The following is an 18,097-nucleotide window of genomic DNA, read 5'->3' on the forward strand; positions in this document are numbered from 1 at the left end:
ACGGTAAGTCTGCGCCTGCAACAATGAAAATGGAGAATCAAGAGGAAAGAAGGTTTAATCATAATCTTAAAAGGCTATTCTTTACTTTAAGAGCAGTAAGGCTATGGAACTCTCTGCCACATGATGTTTTAATGCTGGATTCATTAAATAAGTTAAAGGAGGGTCTGGATACTTTTCGTAAAAAATATAAGATTATGGTTACAGATACTAGATTCTGTAATTGTCCCTGGGAACAAGTCTGATTGCCTTATGTGAAGTTGGGAAATAATTTTTCTCCTAAGATGGGGCAATTAGCGTTTGATTTAAGGTGTTTTTGAGTTTCTCTGGATCAACATGTCAGGTTAAAGGTTGACCTGGATGGACTTATGTAAAAGTCCCTAATTGCTTTATTTTCTATATAAATTATTTGGAAAGATACTGGATTCAGCTCTTCCTTAGACTTTATAAAACTTTGAGGTCTTATGTTTCAGGTCCCTCTTCATTGATAAACATTGCTAGTAATCAAAATGTTGGTCAGATGCTACCTTGATTAGAGAATTTGACTGAGCCATCAAAACAAATTTTGCAGCTAATAACCTAAATAGGAGATTATCAAAATATATAAAAATTAGATACTTATTGGCATAAGCATCCTCAAAGTTTTTAACTTGTGGTATGGTTAAACAGACTAACCACTAAGTACAAAGAAATTAAGCAGCAGTATTGCCAGGAAAAGAATACAATCTAAACAGGGGAGTACCATCTATAGCAGAAGACTACTAGTGTCACCCCCCCCCCCCTCAACTTTCCCTGATATTCATCAACATTTCTATCCTATGAATGCAGATACTGTTAAATAGCATGGTGCAGTAGAGTGACATCAGTTCTCTGCTGTACCACTCTAACTGTGCATCTGAGAGTGTATTAGTACAGAAGGCATGATAATGTTATTGGATCGTGCCTCCATGTGCACAGCACATTTATTGGAGCAAATATTGGGGGAACAGCAGAAGGTGAGCAGTTTGTATTTTTTAATGTTAGTACTTCTGGGGACATGATGTCCTGCAGGGGCACCATAGTATGTGTGTGGTTGGCTGAGCAAGTAGCGCAATGAAACTGTGTGTGGAAGTCATACTGTGTTGTGGGGCAGAGGGAGCCCTCATACTGATTGGGGATCTGTTGGTGACCATCACACATCCTGTAGGGGATATGATATTGTGTATGGGGGCCTTCATACTGTGTGTGAGATTGTGACGACCCTGATACTTACTGTGGCAGCTGTGAGAGATATCATATTGTGGGTCAGGGCCCTTACACTGTGTGGGAGGCTTTGGGGAACATCATTACTACCTATGAAGGCTATGAGGGACTTTACTTTCTGTTTTAAATCAATCATCCTGTGTTGGGGCTGTGGGGGCCATCATACTTCCTCTAAGTGCTGTGGGGGGATATTAAATTTGTGCGTGTGGGTTCTTACACTGCTTGTGGGGGTACATCATTTTGTGTGTTAGGACCCTCAAACTGCCCAATTGGTCTGTGGGAAACTTTATATTGTGTGTAGGAGCCCACATACTGTGTGACAGACTGCGAGGGCCCTCATACTTACTGTAGTGGCTTTTGGGGATATTTTATTGTGGTCATGGCCCTTATACTGTGTGGAAGGTGTTGGGGAATCTCATACTGCCTGTGAAGGCTATGGAGGACGCTATATTGTGTTTTAAAGCAATCATACTCTGTTGGGGGCTGTGGAGGCTATCATACTGTCTATATGGGGGGGTTTGGAGGCTATTATACTGTGTATAGGTGGGTCCTATTATTTTTAGCTATGACACAGAGTTTACAGTTTTGCTTCTTAACAAAATTTGCAGCATAAATCTCCTTTTTCGGTTAACCCCCTTCTCATATTATGATGTAACTCTATGGCTGCCGCTGTATGGCAACGAGTGTTGCACAACAGCTATTCCCATGAAAGGGATGTCAAAAACATTTGTGCAAATTGTCTGAGACTTGCTATTGTGTGACTAGTTTAGAGTTTTGAATTTAGTGTCAAAAAGTCAAATTTCAGATAAGTTGCATGCAAGTCAAGTCGCATGGCGCCTGGGAACTATGTCGAGTGAGTTATCAGATCAGATACAAAAAGTCCAAGATATTTGGAAACGTGCAACTTTGTGTTGCAGTCTTTCACAGGGTGTAATGTGACACCTTAGCAAATCACTTTATACAGTGTTGCAATCAATGTGCAACTGCGATTTTAGTGTCACCTGAGACATGATGCTCTGTGGCCCAAGCCTGTCACATTTAACGTGAGCATGTATGTAGCAGGCTCAGGAACTGAGTCTGCTCTATAAAGCGCAGATGCTGGCTGTAATACACTTCCATCATCATTTTACTGTAACAGCAGTCACTGGCACTAGCCTTGATTGATGTTGTTTAACAATTTAAATGCCACTGTGAATTACTGACAATGACATTTAAATAGCACGTTCACCAACTTCCACTGAACCCCGCAACTTGGATGCAGAAGACCTATGTGTTACCATGTTAGCCGATGTCCTGCTGAAGCTTTCATTGCTGCCTGCCATGTTTGTACTAACAATTTATATAAATAAACCCTTAAAACATCATTTTATTGGTAAGCTTAAAACATCAAAAATACACACAATGTAGAACCTAAAGTGCACAGGTGGAGAAGGGAGGAGGGTAAAGAATAAAAACCCTAAAAGTAAACCTCCCTCCTGTCCACTACCTCACGCGAGGGTTGGCACCCTAAAAACACGATATGGCGCCCCCACTCACCGACGGCTATCCTTGACCTGCCCTAAGTCACCCTACCGGCAGGTATGAAAAGGTGCTCAAAAGTGCAAGAGTGCGGATAGCCAGTGAGGTATAAAAAGAGGATTATGTATATCTGCTCATCTTGACATCTGTCTGTCACGCTGATTATCAGGCCTCCTGATCACCCTGGAGGGAGAAACGCTTTGAGGCAACCAGAGGCGACAATTGAGGTGACAATTGGATCATGTATCAGTGATGAGTACACCCTATTTTCAGTACCCTGGGTTTTTATTCTTTACCCTCCTCCCTTCTCCACCTGTGCACTTTAGGTTCTACATTGTGTGTATTTTTGATGTTTTAAGCTTACCAATAAAATTATGTTTGAAGGGTTTATTTATATAAATTGTTTCTTCAAACCTTCCCTTCACTTTAATATCCTGCCATGTTTGTACTCTTCTGAAGTTGAGCAATAGACAAAACGTTCAAGGAAATCACAATTTACAGAATATACTACAATACTGCGGTATATCAGTATATAATGTAAGCGATTAAACAATCATTCTGAACGAGGACAAAAATTCCCCTAAAAGATAAAATAATTTTTATAAAATATAACCATCTAAATTACCCTACTTTTCCCAATTTTAAAATAAAGAAATAAAAAGGCAATAGGAATTCTTTGTCCCCTGATAAAGCAAGTTGATAATATTCTTGTAATGTACTTTTGGGACTGATTTTGCTTTCTGGGGCATATGTGCCTGGTCTCTTGTTGGCTTCCCTGCTGATTATCATTGGTATGTATCTCCTACACACATGAGCTGCAGCTACACATCCAAGATTGTCTATTGATAATCACTTTTGTAAGCAGACTTTTAGTACTTGTTTAATATATGGTGCTTTATCATATGGTAGTTACAGCTGACTGGTTTCTGACCTCTGTAAGCACTTTATGTATCAGGCACATGAGCGGTCATCTTTTCCCAATTTGTTCTTTAATTAATTAATTCTACCTTCAGTGTTTCCAGTATGTAATTATTTATTAAATTTTTTCTTTCTAATACATTGTACTTTTAATTTGCAGTATACACCTTTTTTCTATAACACACTGGAATTGTTGCTTGACTGTGGTTAACCTAAATATGTGTCTACCGGTATCTATCAAACTGACTGTTTCTCACTCAACAGTACATACATATTTTATATAGATTCAAATTTACAGTATAAAGTAATACATGGTGCAGAAAAAAATTCCTATAAACTGGTCAGTGTCTTGATTCTTACAATTGTGCTTAACTATGTCTCTATGGTTGTGTGATGTTAACAGAACTGGTATTACCTCCAATTAACATGATACAAATAGAAAAGATCTTCTCAGCATCAGTATTAGCAGAAACGTTTCCAAATCCGACGCTAGTTAGACTGCTGAGTGTGAAATATAATGATGCAATATATGTACTTCGGATGGTAGGACCACCTTGTGTATTATTGCTATAGAAAGGTGATTCTAGTCTTTTTCCCAGTTCATGAAGCCAACCTGTCAAAGAAAAAAAAAACATGTTAAAAAATGTTTAACATTTACATGACATTTCTTCAGGAGCATTACAACCTATTTCTTTTAAACCATACCCATCCTGTACCCACATATCAAGATCTGCACCTAAAATCTTTGTTTTAATCAATTCAAACATGAAAAAAATAATTTATCATTTAACTCTACCAAAAGAGAAAGTTTTCAGTAATTCTTATCGATTAGAATATGCATTATTTTTCCCAATTCCTACAGTATAATATCAATTTTTTTCCACCCCACCTTTGAGCAATAAAGAAAATGCAACATCCAGATTTTAACATGTACAGTAAATTATTAGGGTTTTCAATACCTCACTTACTGCTTGTTTGAAAAAGGGGCATATATTACTTTTTACATGCTATGTTTTAATTTTAAACATATCATACTGTACTGGGGAAATATTGAATTTTCCAGATTTCTGTAGACTGCATTGAAAACCAAAATTTAAAATTCTACATGCTGTACAAGTTTTCCATAGAAGTTCCCAAAAAGTTTTTAGGTCCTGTTATTTTGAGAAGCTGCTATTTTTTATAACAACATGGTTATTTTTTTTCACAACTCTAAATACAAATTGGAATGCAACTGTTACATTAGTATAATTGTGTGTATTTATTGCACAATTAATACTTATCTCAATTAAAGGGTAACTTAAATTATAATTTCTTATCTCTAGAGATGAGTGGATCTGGCTAAATTTGAAGTCACCAGATCGTGTGGATTTTCCCGGAAAATTGATTTGCAGTGAAGTTATTCTCCATGAACTGAGCATCCCTTATTATGCTCGGCGGTCTATCCAGACCCCGGAGCAAAATAAACGTAAGGTTTAAAAAATGAAACAAGTACTTATTCTTATGTCACTGCTCACTCTTCAACTTTTCACCATCCCGTCTGATCATCACTGCATTTTCTTACCTCTGCTTCTGAGCACTTAAACTCCGAGCGTTATCAAGTTAGGCCTTTGATGAGTATGCACTTAGAAGCGACCTGGGCTTCATTACAGCTAGAAATAAAGGCATGGCGTGAAGAGGCAAAGATTTTTGAAGCTCGAGGTGATAAGAAGATGTGCCAATGACCAAGCAGGTGACAGTGAAGAGCAGAGGGATCAGAGATGTGAGGTGTTAAGGGGACAATAACTGCTTTTTGTTATTTTTTTTATATTTTCATGTCGTGTTATGGTTCAAAATAATTTGCAAGGAAGCGAATTAGAAAAAAATATATATTTTACTGAATGTGGATTTTTGTAATATTTGAGAAGAATTAATTTAAGTTCAAATATATTCACCCCTCTCTAGTTATCGCCTATCCATGGGATAAGAGATAAAATTGATTACTGGAAATCTGACTGCTAGGCTGTGTAAACAGCAGAAGATACACATCTTGAAGAAACTGAGGTGCAAATGCTTAACATCAGCTTGATTTGTTATCTACCATATTTTTCAGACTATAAAGATGCACTTATGTTTTGGAGGAGAAAAATAGGGGAAGTTGAAGCAAAAATTGTGGTCATGACGCAGGGTTATGAGGAGGATCTTTTCTGACAATGTATTGGGGTAATTTCCCCCAATTCTGAACTAATATCCCTCATGTTAGGCACCCTGCAGGTAATTACTGTATGTCCTCCATCCTGCTATATATGTCCCCCATCCTGGTGTATATAATCACCATCGTGGTACATATATCACCCATCCTGGTACAAATGTCACCCATCCTGGTATATAGGTATATATGATTCCCATCCTGTTACATATGTCCCCCAACCTGGTATATATGATTCCCATTCTGGTGTATATGTTCCCCATCATGGGACCATTTTACTATATGTGTCCCTCATCATGGGCCCATCCTGATATATCCGCCTCCAATTATGCTGCACAATTATAGTCACCCTTCCTCCCCCAGTGAGCAGCTTCTTTTCATGCTGGCAACTGACTCCACCTCTTGGCCCCGGCTTCAGTGCAGAGATGGCGCCAGCTTCAGTGCAGAAAAGTTGGCAGGATTACTGGCATGTGGAGCAGTGAATATTAACTATCTTTAATAGCAGGCACATGTGTTAACTCCAGCAGTCGCTGCAGCCAGCCTCCTATGACCCCACTCCACCACTGCTGTCCACCCCACCACCAGGCCAGGTATATATGGACTATTAGATGCACCCCCCACTTTCTCTCCAACTTTTTTTGGGAAAAACTTTGTTTTGTAGTTCACAAAATATGGTATGTGACTATCAGAAAAAGTTGCACTCAGGGCTATAGATAAAGAATCCTGGGATTTACCCCTTAAACATCTAAACTATTGAACCATGACCTAGATTTCTTTCTGAGAATGCAGTAAGAGTCCAAGTGATTCACACTCTTAAGAGCAAAATACATGGCCATACTATGTCTGTGCATTCTGTGAGGTTTTAAAATTCAGCTACAGTTATATAATCCTTCTACTGCTTTAGAACTCTGAGAATTTTTCCATACAAATTTGACATTAATTATGTCATGCTTCATTGGACTCTCAATGTATGATGTTATTCTCACCTTCCAATAAAACTCCATGAACTGTGGCACAAGCCTAAAGCCTGCTTTACACCAGGCAATCTATCGTGCGATAGATCGTCGGGGTCACGGTTTTTGTGACGCACATCCGGCATCGCTGGCGATGCCGGCCTGTGTGACACCTCCTAGCGACGCAGTATCGCTCACAAATCGTGAGTCGGGTACTGCTCGTTAGGTTCCATAATATCGGTTACTTTAGTCGCCCATCGTTTCCGTGGTAGCACACGTCGCTCCGTGTGACACCACGGGAACGATGAGCAGCTCACCTGCCTCCCGCGGCCGCCGCCGGCTCTATGTGGAAGGAAGGAGGTGGGCGGGATGTTTATGTCCCGCTCATCTCCGCCCCTCCGCTTCTATTGGCCGGCGGCCGTGTGACGTCGCTGTGACGCCGAACGTCCCTCCCACTCCAGGAAGTGGACGTTCGCCGCCCACAGCGAGGTCGCACGAGAGGTAAGTATGTGTGACGGGGTTTAGTAACTTTGTGCGACACGGGCAGCGATTTGCCCGTGACGCAAAAAGGACGGGGGCGGGTACGATCAATTGTGAAATCGCACAATCGGTCGTACCGTGTAAAGCAGGCTTTAGTATTCCAGTTTAGCCTCATCTTTCAAAACTCTAATCTGTATTTTGAAGTTTTTGCTGCTTAAGAGCAGATTGCTTTACCATGATTTTCACATCCTTATTTAGGAACTAATAAAAACATATGAAAACCATATCAGTGATAGCAAATCAGTGGCGTAACTATAAATCGATGGGCCTAGGTGTGAAATTTGGACCTGGGCCCTAATTTGCTTGTTTGTCATGTATATAGGCCCTTTTAGCATTTCAAATCCTGTGAAGACATACGTGTTCAAACGGCCAACCTTGCTTTAATAATGTCCCCAATCCTGTCTCCTTCCTGAAATAATGGCCCCCATCCTGTGCCCCTTCCAGTTATAATGTCCCCTTCCTGGGAAACTTCCAGGTAAAATGCTCTCCATCCTGGGCTTTTTCCTGGTATATTGTCCCACATCCTGAGCCTCTTCGAGTAATAATGTCCCTTTCCTTGAAAAAAGTTTCCATTCTGGGCCCCTTCCTGAAATAATGTCTAACGTTCTTGGTATAATGTCCCTCAGTCCTTGTATAATATCCTCCATCTTGGGCCCCTTCATGGTATAATGTCTCCTTTTCCTAGTATAATATCCTTTATCTTGGACCCTTTCCAGTAATATATGTCCAACATCCTGATATAATGTGCTTTATCCAGGGCTTCTTACAATAATTACGTCTCTATGCTGTGGCTTTGCTCCAACAAATAGAAAAAAAAAACAACAAAAAACAACCCTACTCAATTTCCCCTGCTCCAACAATGTGACATTAGCGTGTAAGCGACAAACAGTGCATAATGTCACTGCTACAGTGCCTACAAGTAGTATTCAACCCCCTGCAGATTTAGCAGGTTTGATAAGATGCAAATAAGTTAGAGCCTGCAAACTTCAAACAAGAGCAGGATTTAATAACAGATGCATAAATCTTACAAACCAACAAGTTATGTTGCTCAGTTAAATTTTAATACATTTTCAACATAAAAGTGTGGGTCAATTATTATTCAACCCCTAGGTTTAATATTTTATGGAATAACCCTTGTTTGCAATTACAGCTAATAATTGTCTTTTATAAGACCTGATCAGGCTGGCACAGGTCTCTGGAGTTATCTTGGCCCACTCCTCCATGCAGATCTTCTCCAAGTTATCTAGGTTCTTTGGGTGTCTCATGTGGACTTTAATCTTGAGCTCCTTCCACAAGTTTTCAATTGGGTTAAGGTCAGGAGGCTGACTAGGCCACTGCAACACCTTGATTTTTTCCCTCTTGAACCAGGCCTTGGTTTTCTTGGCTGTGTGCTTTGGGTCGTTGTCTTGTTGGAAGATGAAATGACGACCCATCTCAAGATCCTTGATGGAGGAGCGGAGGTTCTTGGCCAAAATCTCCAGGTAGGCCGTGCTATCCATCTTCCCATGGATGCGGACCAGATGGCCAGGCCCCTTGGCTGAGAAACAGCCCCACAGCATGATGCTGCCACCACCATGCTTGACTGTAGGGATGGTATTCTTGGGGTCGTATGCAGTGCCATCCAGTCTCCAAACGTCACGTGTGTGGTTGGCACCAAAGATCTCGATCTTGGTCTCATCAGACCAGAGAACCTTGAACCAGTCTGTCTCAGAATCCTCCAAGTGATCATGAGAAAACTGTAGAAGAGCCTTGACATGACGCTTTGAAAGTAAAGGTACCTTACGGGCTCATCTGGAACGGAGACCATTGCGGTGGAGTACGTTACTTATGGTATTGACTGAAACCAATGTCCCCACGGCCATGAGATCTTCCCGGAGCTCCTTCCTTGTTGTCCTTGGGTTAGCCTTGACTCTTCGGACAAGCCTGGCCTCGGCACGGGTGGAAACTTTCAAAGGCTGTCCAGGCCGTGGAAGGCTAACAGTAGTTCCATAAGCCTTCCACTTCCGGATGATGCTCCCAACAGTGGAGACAGGTAGGCCCAGCTCCTTGGAAAGGGTTTTGTACCCCTTGCCAGCCTTGTGACCCTCCACGATCTTGTCTCTGATGGCCTTGGAATGCTCCTTTGTCTTTCCCATGTTGACCAAGTATGAGTGCTGTTCACAAGTTTGGGGAGGGTCTTAATTAGTCAGAAAAGGCTGGAAAAAGAGATAATTAATCCAAACGTGAAGCTCATTATTCTTTGTGCCTGAAATACTTCTTAATACTTTAGGGGAACCAAACAGAATTCTTGTGGTTTGAGGGGTTGAATAATAAATGACCCTCTGAATAAACTTTTCACAATTTAAAAAAAAAAATAAAAAAAGAAATAACATTCTTTTTTGCTGCAGTGCATTTCACACTTCCAGGCTGATCTACAGTCCAGATATCACAATGCCAAGTTAATTCCGAATGTGTAAACCTGCTAAATCTGCAGGGGGTTGAATACTACTTGTAGACATTGTATGTGCTGAAAGTGACTTACACCCCTCTGATTGGCTAGCAGCACATTTTGTAGTGCAGGGACCAGGTGGGTCTCTGCACCGTGTTACATTATAGCTGACTGTGCATCATCATATGCACATCCAGCTGAAATGACTTTCTGAATCTTTCTATCTAAATTCCCCTAGAAAACTAGGTTCATATTGTTATTGCAACAGTTTCATACAGTCACAAGTTCCAACCTAATTACATGTCCTGAAAAAAAACAAGTCATTCAGACAGCTCTGTTTATAATTATAGTGTATAGAAGAATATTCGTTCCATGCATCAATCTGTCTAAGAAAGTAAAATAATAGCCATTATCTAATTAATTGTTTCTTTATCATCAAGTAAAAAAGCAATGATCAAAGTTTTATGCAAACATAAGTCTTTTAAATTAAGTAGACTAGTATTGTAATATTAAAAATGCTAGAAAGCATGTAATTGAAGCAGTCACAGTTTACAGCAGTGCAAAAAAGCAGATCAAAGTCCATTTTTATTCTAGATTAAAATTAGACTTGACAGTATTGTATTCAGCTGAGTAATTTTACAAGACCATAATTCTATGCTGTTTATTCCATTTCAATTATAGCTAGCCTACTTTCTTCTATTTCTGTCTATTATGTTTACTAGAGATGAGCAACTATTTTAGAGTGGAATTGAATTTTTCTCGAATTATACAAATACTTGCATTTGTCAAATGCAGATTTCTCTGTAATTTGCTCCTGTCAGCCACTGGTCACCCTCTTTTTAAATTGTAAAGGGTCATCAAAAGTTATAAAAAAAAAAAAAAACTTCTACTCACCCTACCATACCTTCTTGTTCTTGTTAATGATTGCCATCACCTGTCGGGTCCTATTTGCATCATTGCTGTGAGCATTGACATCCTCACCAGAGTTTGAAGCTGTGGCCTAGCATGAAAGGCCTGAGATGGTCCCACCAATGATCGCGCAAGGTCATTGTGCATATTATGAGGTCCTGACCTAACATGCACTTGCACAGAATCTTGGTCTCATCAGAGCCAAAATTCCTGGTCTAGTGTGAGTGGGCCATGGATACTTTGCTCGTGACGGTAAAAAGAAGAATCTTTTTGCTGACTTTTACCAGCAATTATATACTTCCAAACTAAGCTTTAATGAGGACCAGATTGATTCATATCTTGAGGGTATACCTCTTCCTAGGCTCTCTGAGACAGATCGGGCCTACCTGAATGGTAGGAGGAACTGCAGCTGGCAGTGACTTCCATATCTAATGGAAAGTCCCCGGGATCGGATAGTCTTCCCATAGAAATATACAAAAAAAATTTGCGGACATCCTATTACCGCAGCTTCTGGATACGTTCCGAGGGGCGGTTGAGGTGGGCCACCTTCCTCAATCAAGGCAGTAGGCAATCGTGGTGGTCATACTTAAACCAGGTAAGGACCCCTTACTTCCTGATTCATATAGACTGATATCTCTCCTTACCACAGATATCAAATCATAGCCAAGGTATTGGCATCTAGATTAAACAAGGTGATTTCCTCTCTGATTCATTCTGATCAGTCCGGCTTTATGCCCTCTAGATCGGCACGTTCACCTCAATTTACAAATTCCAGTATATAATCTGGGGGACAGAGTTATCTGCTCCCTAGACGCAGCCAAAGCATTCGATTCTATTGATTGGAATTTTTTGTGGGCGGTTCTTTGTAAGTTTGGACTGGGTGAGGACTTTATCTCCTGGGTAAAATTATTATACGATGGGCCCACTGTCAGAATTCGTGTTAATGGCAGGCTTACTCCAACATTTAATTTGACTAGGGGCACTCGTCAGGGGTGTCCTCTCTCACCTCTTCTGTTTGCAATGGCTATAGAGCCCATGGCTGAGATTCTGCCCTGACATCCAAATATCACGGGCTTTAGAAGAGGGGATCGGAAGGAAAAAGTGGCTCTATATGCGGATGATACTCTCCTCTTCCTGTCAGATGCAATGGTCTCATTACCATTGGCCATGGAGTTGATTCAGCAGTTTGGAAGATATTCTGGGCTAGCTATAAATTGGGGGAAGTCTGTGCTACTCCTTGTAGATAACTTGAATAATATCCCTAGATATGCTTCTTCAGGACTGCAGATTGCCTTGCAATTTAAATACTTGGGAATTGACGTTACCGCTAGAGTGAATGATTACACTAAACTCAATCTGACCCCAATCCTTAAAAAATTTAAGGATAAAGTTGACATATGGACCCGGCTACCTCTGTCGGTGGTGGGACGGGCGAACCTGGTGAAAATAATTTGGATGCCTCAGCTGCTGTACGTCCTACATAATTCTCCTTACTGGATACCCCAGAGATATTTCTATAAAGTTAATTCACTTTTTAGGGAACTGATTTGGGGACGGCGTAGTCCAAGAATTAAATTAGAAACGCTACAGAGAAATAAACGCAAAGGAGGACTCAGTGCCGAATCCATGGGCGTACTTTGCAGCCGCCCAAATGCAACATATCCGAGGGTGGGATGATCCGGGAGGGAGGCCCGCAAAGAGTCTTATTGCAGAAATATTTCAAATCATCTAGTCTTTACGAGGTCCTGGAATCAGGAAGATTTCACTCATCCCCGGAAACTACGCCTACCCTTATGTTGATACATAAGCTATGGGATAAAATTAAAGATATGCAGGACATCAAGGGGCCTTCGCAGTTTACCTTTGTTTGGGATACCCCATGGCTGCCCAACCTAAATAAATTAGAGGGGTTTGGAGGCTGGAGGGGGAGAGGGTTGGTCAGACTCACGTAGCTACTGGATGAGGATAGATTTAAAGAGTTCTCCAAGTTAAAATTGGAGTTTGGGTTTTTGAATGGCGAATTCTATAAATACCTTCAATTAAGACATGCATACCGTGCTGAAGTCAGTATAGCCGACCACGCGATCCAATGCAATAGAATAATTCAGAGAATAGCTTTCTCAAGTGGTTCATCTGGTTTGATATCTGTATTGTATGGTGAAGTACTGTACAGGCTATTAATGCATCATTCACCGAACTCTAAAGAAAGATGGGAACAAGAGTTGGGTCCTATTGAGGACAATCAGTGGGCGGAAATATTGGAAAGAATACCCGATTTGTCTCTGGGGGAAACCCACAGATTGTCTCAGCTGTATGTGATTCATCGAGTCTATCATACCCCAAACTTTTTGTTTGACATAGGTGCCAGACCGGACTCCACTGGTTCGCGATGTGGGGCGGACTCAGCATCCATGCTCCACATGTTGTGGTCTTGCCCTAGTTTGGAGGTGTTTTGGAGAGGCATGACTTCAATCATTAATAGAGTTTATAACAAAGATCTGAGCCTCACCCCCTTTATATGCATCCTGGGTTATATCGAAGACCTGAAGATGGAGGAGGAGGGTAAAGTGTCGGTTGCCCGTATGTCATATATGGCAAGGAAATTAATAGCACAATATTGGATTTCAGATCAAGTTCCAACCACATCAGAGTTTGTTAACAATATTAATTGGATGCTAAAACTGGAGAAGGGAATATATTTAAAACGGAATTGTATGGCCAAATTTGAAAACATCTGGGCCCCGTGGATAGACGACTCTGGTCTGGCATCTAGGGATTTATTTAGGTTCCGATTGGGCTTGTTTTAAACCATGGTATAAATAACTGAAATGTTGTATGGATGTGGAAACTGTAACTTCCTTCTATGGACTTCTATTGCTTGCTTTTATCTAACTCTTGGCATACATGATGTTAACCGGGATGAGAATATTGATGATCTTGGTCCTCTCGTATACCTTTGGACATTGTATATACTAAAGAGAACTACGACATCTATTCATCACACGTAGTGAATAGTCAAATACGTTTTCTTTTCACTTAGGGAAGGGAGGGATGGGGATTTTGGGGTTATGTTGACCTCAATTTTGTCTGATTTATGTATTGTATAAAATTTTTAATAAAAACATTTTAGATTAAAAAAAAAAAAAGAAGAATCAGCAAGCATCAGACAGGTCACCGTGAAGAGGCCAGGGAGGTGAACAGTAACATGAGCATAAGTGTTTTCTTATGTCTTAACACTTTACGTTTAGTATCTTCTGGGGCTTAGAGAGATCTCAATGTATAATAACAGAAATTTAATATTTGCAAAGAATAACTTCTCTTAAAATTAAATTTTCCAGGAGGTAAATTCAAATTTTGATAAGTGCACTCATATTTAATGTTTATAAATGATTCCACACCCTTTGTAATGTCTGTTTCTATTTTTTTTCCAGAACAAGGTAAAAAGTAAACTTCTCATAAAATGAAATCTCACATGTCATGGCAGAAAAAAAAAATCAATGCAATCGTAACCCAAGTGTTGCTTGCAAAGAGTTGCAGTTTTCTATAAATTATGTTTTATTTATTAAGAAAAAGATTGAGCACAATATTGTATATACTCAAAGATGCAGTAAAATCTCTGAGAAGACAAAGATGAATCAGTGACAGTTTTTAAATCATTTTTTTTTTGGCTCTTTGAGAAAACCACTTACATAGGAAACATACTACACTCCAGTTTTTCCCTACTAATATGCGTGTCGAAGATAAAGTAGGCCAATTGTGGTCTGCATTTAATAGTACTATGGTGAAAATTGTATATTTCACCGATGTTGGTGGTGCCTCTGCTACTACTTGTGACTCCCACATTCTTTAATATTGTATGTTTTTCTTTCTTTCACATTACCCCATGTAATGCCATTGCCACTTTTTCTTTTATCACACAATTTGTGCAACACAATGATTAACTTTTGTCAATCTTTTTAACCACAATTATTGAACCCTTGCCAAAAAGAACATAACAAGAAATACTAGGTAGGTATGTACATGTACAAAATACAAGATGTGTCAAAAAGCTGCAGAATAGGTGTGCTGTTTCAGCTGTTAAATTGGACTGCTAAAACATGTGAAAAAAACATGCAGAATTAAACGTCTACATTTTTAAACATTTTTGCTACAAAATTGTATTCTTTTCCTCACAATTTTATGGTGAGAAATGCTAATTATGTACACATACAAAAATCAAGCACCAGCAACAGAGAACTGTTTTTGTGTGGTATGTGTGGGTGTAAAATTTAACACATAAAAGAAATGTGCAAAAAATATCATTTGAAACATGCACACATTGTGAGGTTAATAGCGATAGTGAAAGGTCTGCATTTAAGGGAATTTTTTTGTAGTTTTAAAAATCAAGTATTCATCTTTCGTCAAAAGAGATTGCACAGGAAATGACAAAAAAAAATATATATACTAAAGTTCAAAAGGTTGGGGTCACCCAGACAATATTGTCTTTTCCGTGACAAATCATACTTTTATTTATCAAATGAGTTGCATAATGAATAGAAAATATAGTCCAGACAGCAACTAGGCTAGAAATAATGATTTTTACTTGAAATAATAATTTTCTCCTTCAAACTTTGCTTTCGTCAAAGAATGCTACTTTGCAGAAATTACAGGTTTGCCGACCTTTGACATTCTAGCTGTTAAATTGCTGAGGTAATCTGAAGATATTTCAGCCCATGCTTCCAGAAGCCCCTCCCACAAGTTAGATTGGCTTGATGGGCACTTTTTGCGTACCATACGGTCAAGCTGCTCCCAAAACAGCTCAATAGGGTTGACACCTGGTGACTGGGCCGGCCACTCCATTACAGATTGAATACCAGCTGTCTGCTTCTTCCATAAATAGTTCATGCATAATCTGGAGGTGTGCTTGGGGTCATTGTCCTGTTGTAGGATGAAATTGACTCCAATCAAGCGCTGTCCACGAGGTATGGCAGGGCGTTGCAAAATGGAATGATAGACTTCCTTATTCAAAATCCCTTTTACATTGTACAAATCTCCCACTTTACCAACACCAAAGCAACCCCAGACTATCACATTACCTCCACCATGCTTGACAGATAGCGTCAGGCACTCTTCCAGCATCTTTTCAGTAGTTCTGCATCTCACAAATGTTCTTCTGTGTGATCCAAACACCTCAAACGTCCATTAATCTGTCCATAACACTTTTTTTCAAACTTCCTCTGTCCAATGTCTGTATTCTTTTGCCCATATTAATCTTTTCCTTTTATTAGCTAGTCTCAGATATGGCTTTTTCTTTGCCACTCTGCCCTGAAGGTCAGCATCCCGAAGTTGCCTCTTCACTGTAGACGTTGACACTTGCATTTTGCGGGTACTATTTAAAGAAGCTGCCAGTTGAGGACCTGTGAGGTGTCAATTTCTCAAAGTCTTGTTGCTCAGCTGTGCAGCGGGGCCTCCCACTTCTCTTTCTACTCTGGTTAGAACCTGTTTATGCTCTCCTCTGAAGGGAGTAATACACACCGTTGTAGGAAGTCTTCAGTTTCTTGGCAATTTCTCACATGGAATATCCTTAATTTCTAAGAACAAGAATAGACTCTCTAGTTTCACATGCAAGTTCTCTTTTTCTGGCCATTTGGAGAGTTTAATAGAACCAACAAATGTAATGCTCCAGATTCTTAACTAGCTCAAAGGAAGGTCAGTTTTATAGCTTCTCTAATTAGCAAAACTATTTTCAGCTGTGCTAACATACTTGCACAAGGGTTTTCTAAACATCCATTAGCCTTCTAACACAGTTAGCAAACACAATGTATCATTAGAACACTGGAGTGTTGGTTGTTGGAAATGGGCCTCTATACACGTATGTAGATGTTGCATTCAAAACCAGACGTTTGCAGCTAGAATAGTCATTTACCAAATTAACAATGTATAGAGTGTATTTCTGTTTAATTTAATGTTAGCTTCATAGAAAAAAAATGTGCTTTTCTTTCAAAAATAATGAAATATCTATGTGACCCTAAACATTTGAACTGTAGTGTGTATATATATATATATAAATATGTATATATATATATATATATATATATATATATATATATATATTTATATATAAAAATAAACTATATATATACAGTCAGGGCCAGAAATATTTGGACAGTGACACAAGATTTGTTATTTTAGCTGTTTACAAAAACATGTTCAGAAATACAATTATATATATAATATGGGCTGAAAGTGCACACTCCCAGCTGCAATATGAGAGTTTTCACATCCAAATCGGAGAAAGGGTTTAGGAATCGTAGCTCTGTAATGCATAGCCTCCTCTTTTTCAAGGGACCAAAAGTAATTGGACAAGGGACTCTAAGGGCTGCAATTAACTCTGAAGGCGTCTCCCTCGTTAACCTGTAATCAGTTAAGTAGTTAAAAGATCTGGGGTTGATTACAGGTGTGTGGTTTTGCATTTGGAAGCTGTTGCTGTGACCAGACAACATGCGGTCTAAGGAACTCTCAATTGAGGTGAAGCAGAACATCCTGAGGCTGAAAAAAAAGAAAAAATCCATCAGAGAGATAGCAGACATGCTTGGAGTAGCAAAATCAACAGTCGGGTACATTCTGAGAAAAAAGGAATTGACTGGTGAGCTTGGGAACTCAAAAAGGCCTGGGCGTCCACGGATGACAACAGTGGTGGATGATCGCCGCATACTTTCTTTGGTGAAGAAGAACCCGTTCACAACATCAACTGAAGTCCAGAACACTCTCAGTGAAGTAGGTGTATCTGTCTCTAAGTCAACAGTAAAGAGAAGACTCCATGAAAGTAAATACAAAGGGTTCACATCTAGATGCAAACCATTCATCAATTTCAAAAATAGACAGGCCAGAGTTAAATTTGCTGAAAAACACCTCATGAAGCCAGCTCAGTTCTGGAAAAGTATTCTATGGACAGATGAGACAAAGATCAACCTGTACCAGAATGATGGGAAGAAAAAAGTTTGGAGAAGAAAGGGAACGGCACATGATCCAAGGCACACCACATCCTCTGTAAAACATGGTGGAGGCAACGTGATGGCATGGGCATGCATGGCTTTCAATGGCACTGGGTCACTTGTGTTTATTGATGACATAGCAGACAAGAGTAGCCGGATGAATTCTGAAGTGTACCAGGATATACTTTCAGCCCAGATTCAGCCAAATGCCGCAAAGTTGATCGGACGGCGCTTCATAGTACAGATGGACAATGACCCCAAGCATACAGCCAAAGCTACCCAGGAGTTCATGAGTGCAAAAAAGTGGAACATTCTGCAATGGCCAAGTCAATCACCAGATCTTAACCCAATTGAGCATGCATTTCACTTGCTCAAATCCAGACTTCTATGGACAGATGAGACAAAGATGAACCTGTACCAGAATGATGGGAAG

General features: G+C 39.8%; 1 protein-coding gene across 1 annotated transcript in view; it reads right to left on the reverse strand.

The window, feature by feature from the left end:
- KCNH8 (potassium voltage-gated channel subfamily H member 8) overlaps positions 1 to 18,097 on the reverse strand; it is a 718,195-nt gene that overhangs the window by 160,957 nt on the left and 539,141 nt on the right. Inside the window, exon 8 of the mRNA XM_075315296.1 lies at positions 4,091 to 4,288. Coding sequence (XP_075171411.1) covers positions 4,091 to 4,288 — 198 coding nt within the window. The remainder of the gene's footprint in view (positions 1 to 4,090; positions 4,289 to 18,097) is intronic.

Source organism: Anomaloglossus baeobatrachus, chromosome 6 (assembly GCF_048569485.1).
Source record: "Anomaloglossus baeobatrachus isolate aAnoBae1 chromosome 6, aAnoBae1.hap1, whole genome shotgun sequence".
NCBI lineage: Eukaryota > Metazoa > Chordata > Amphibia > Anura > Aromobatidae > Anomaloglossus > Anomaloglossus baeobatrachus.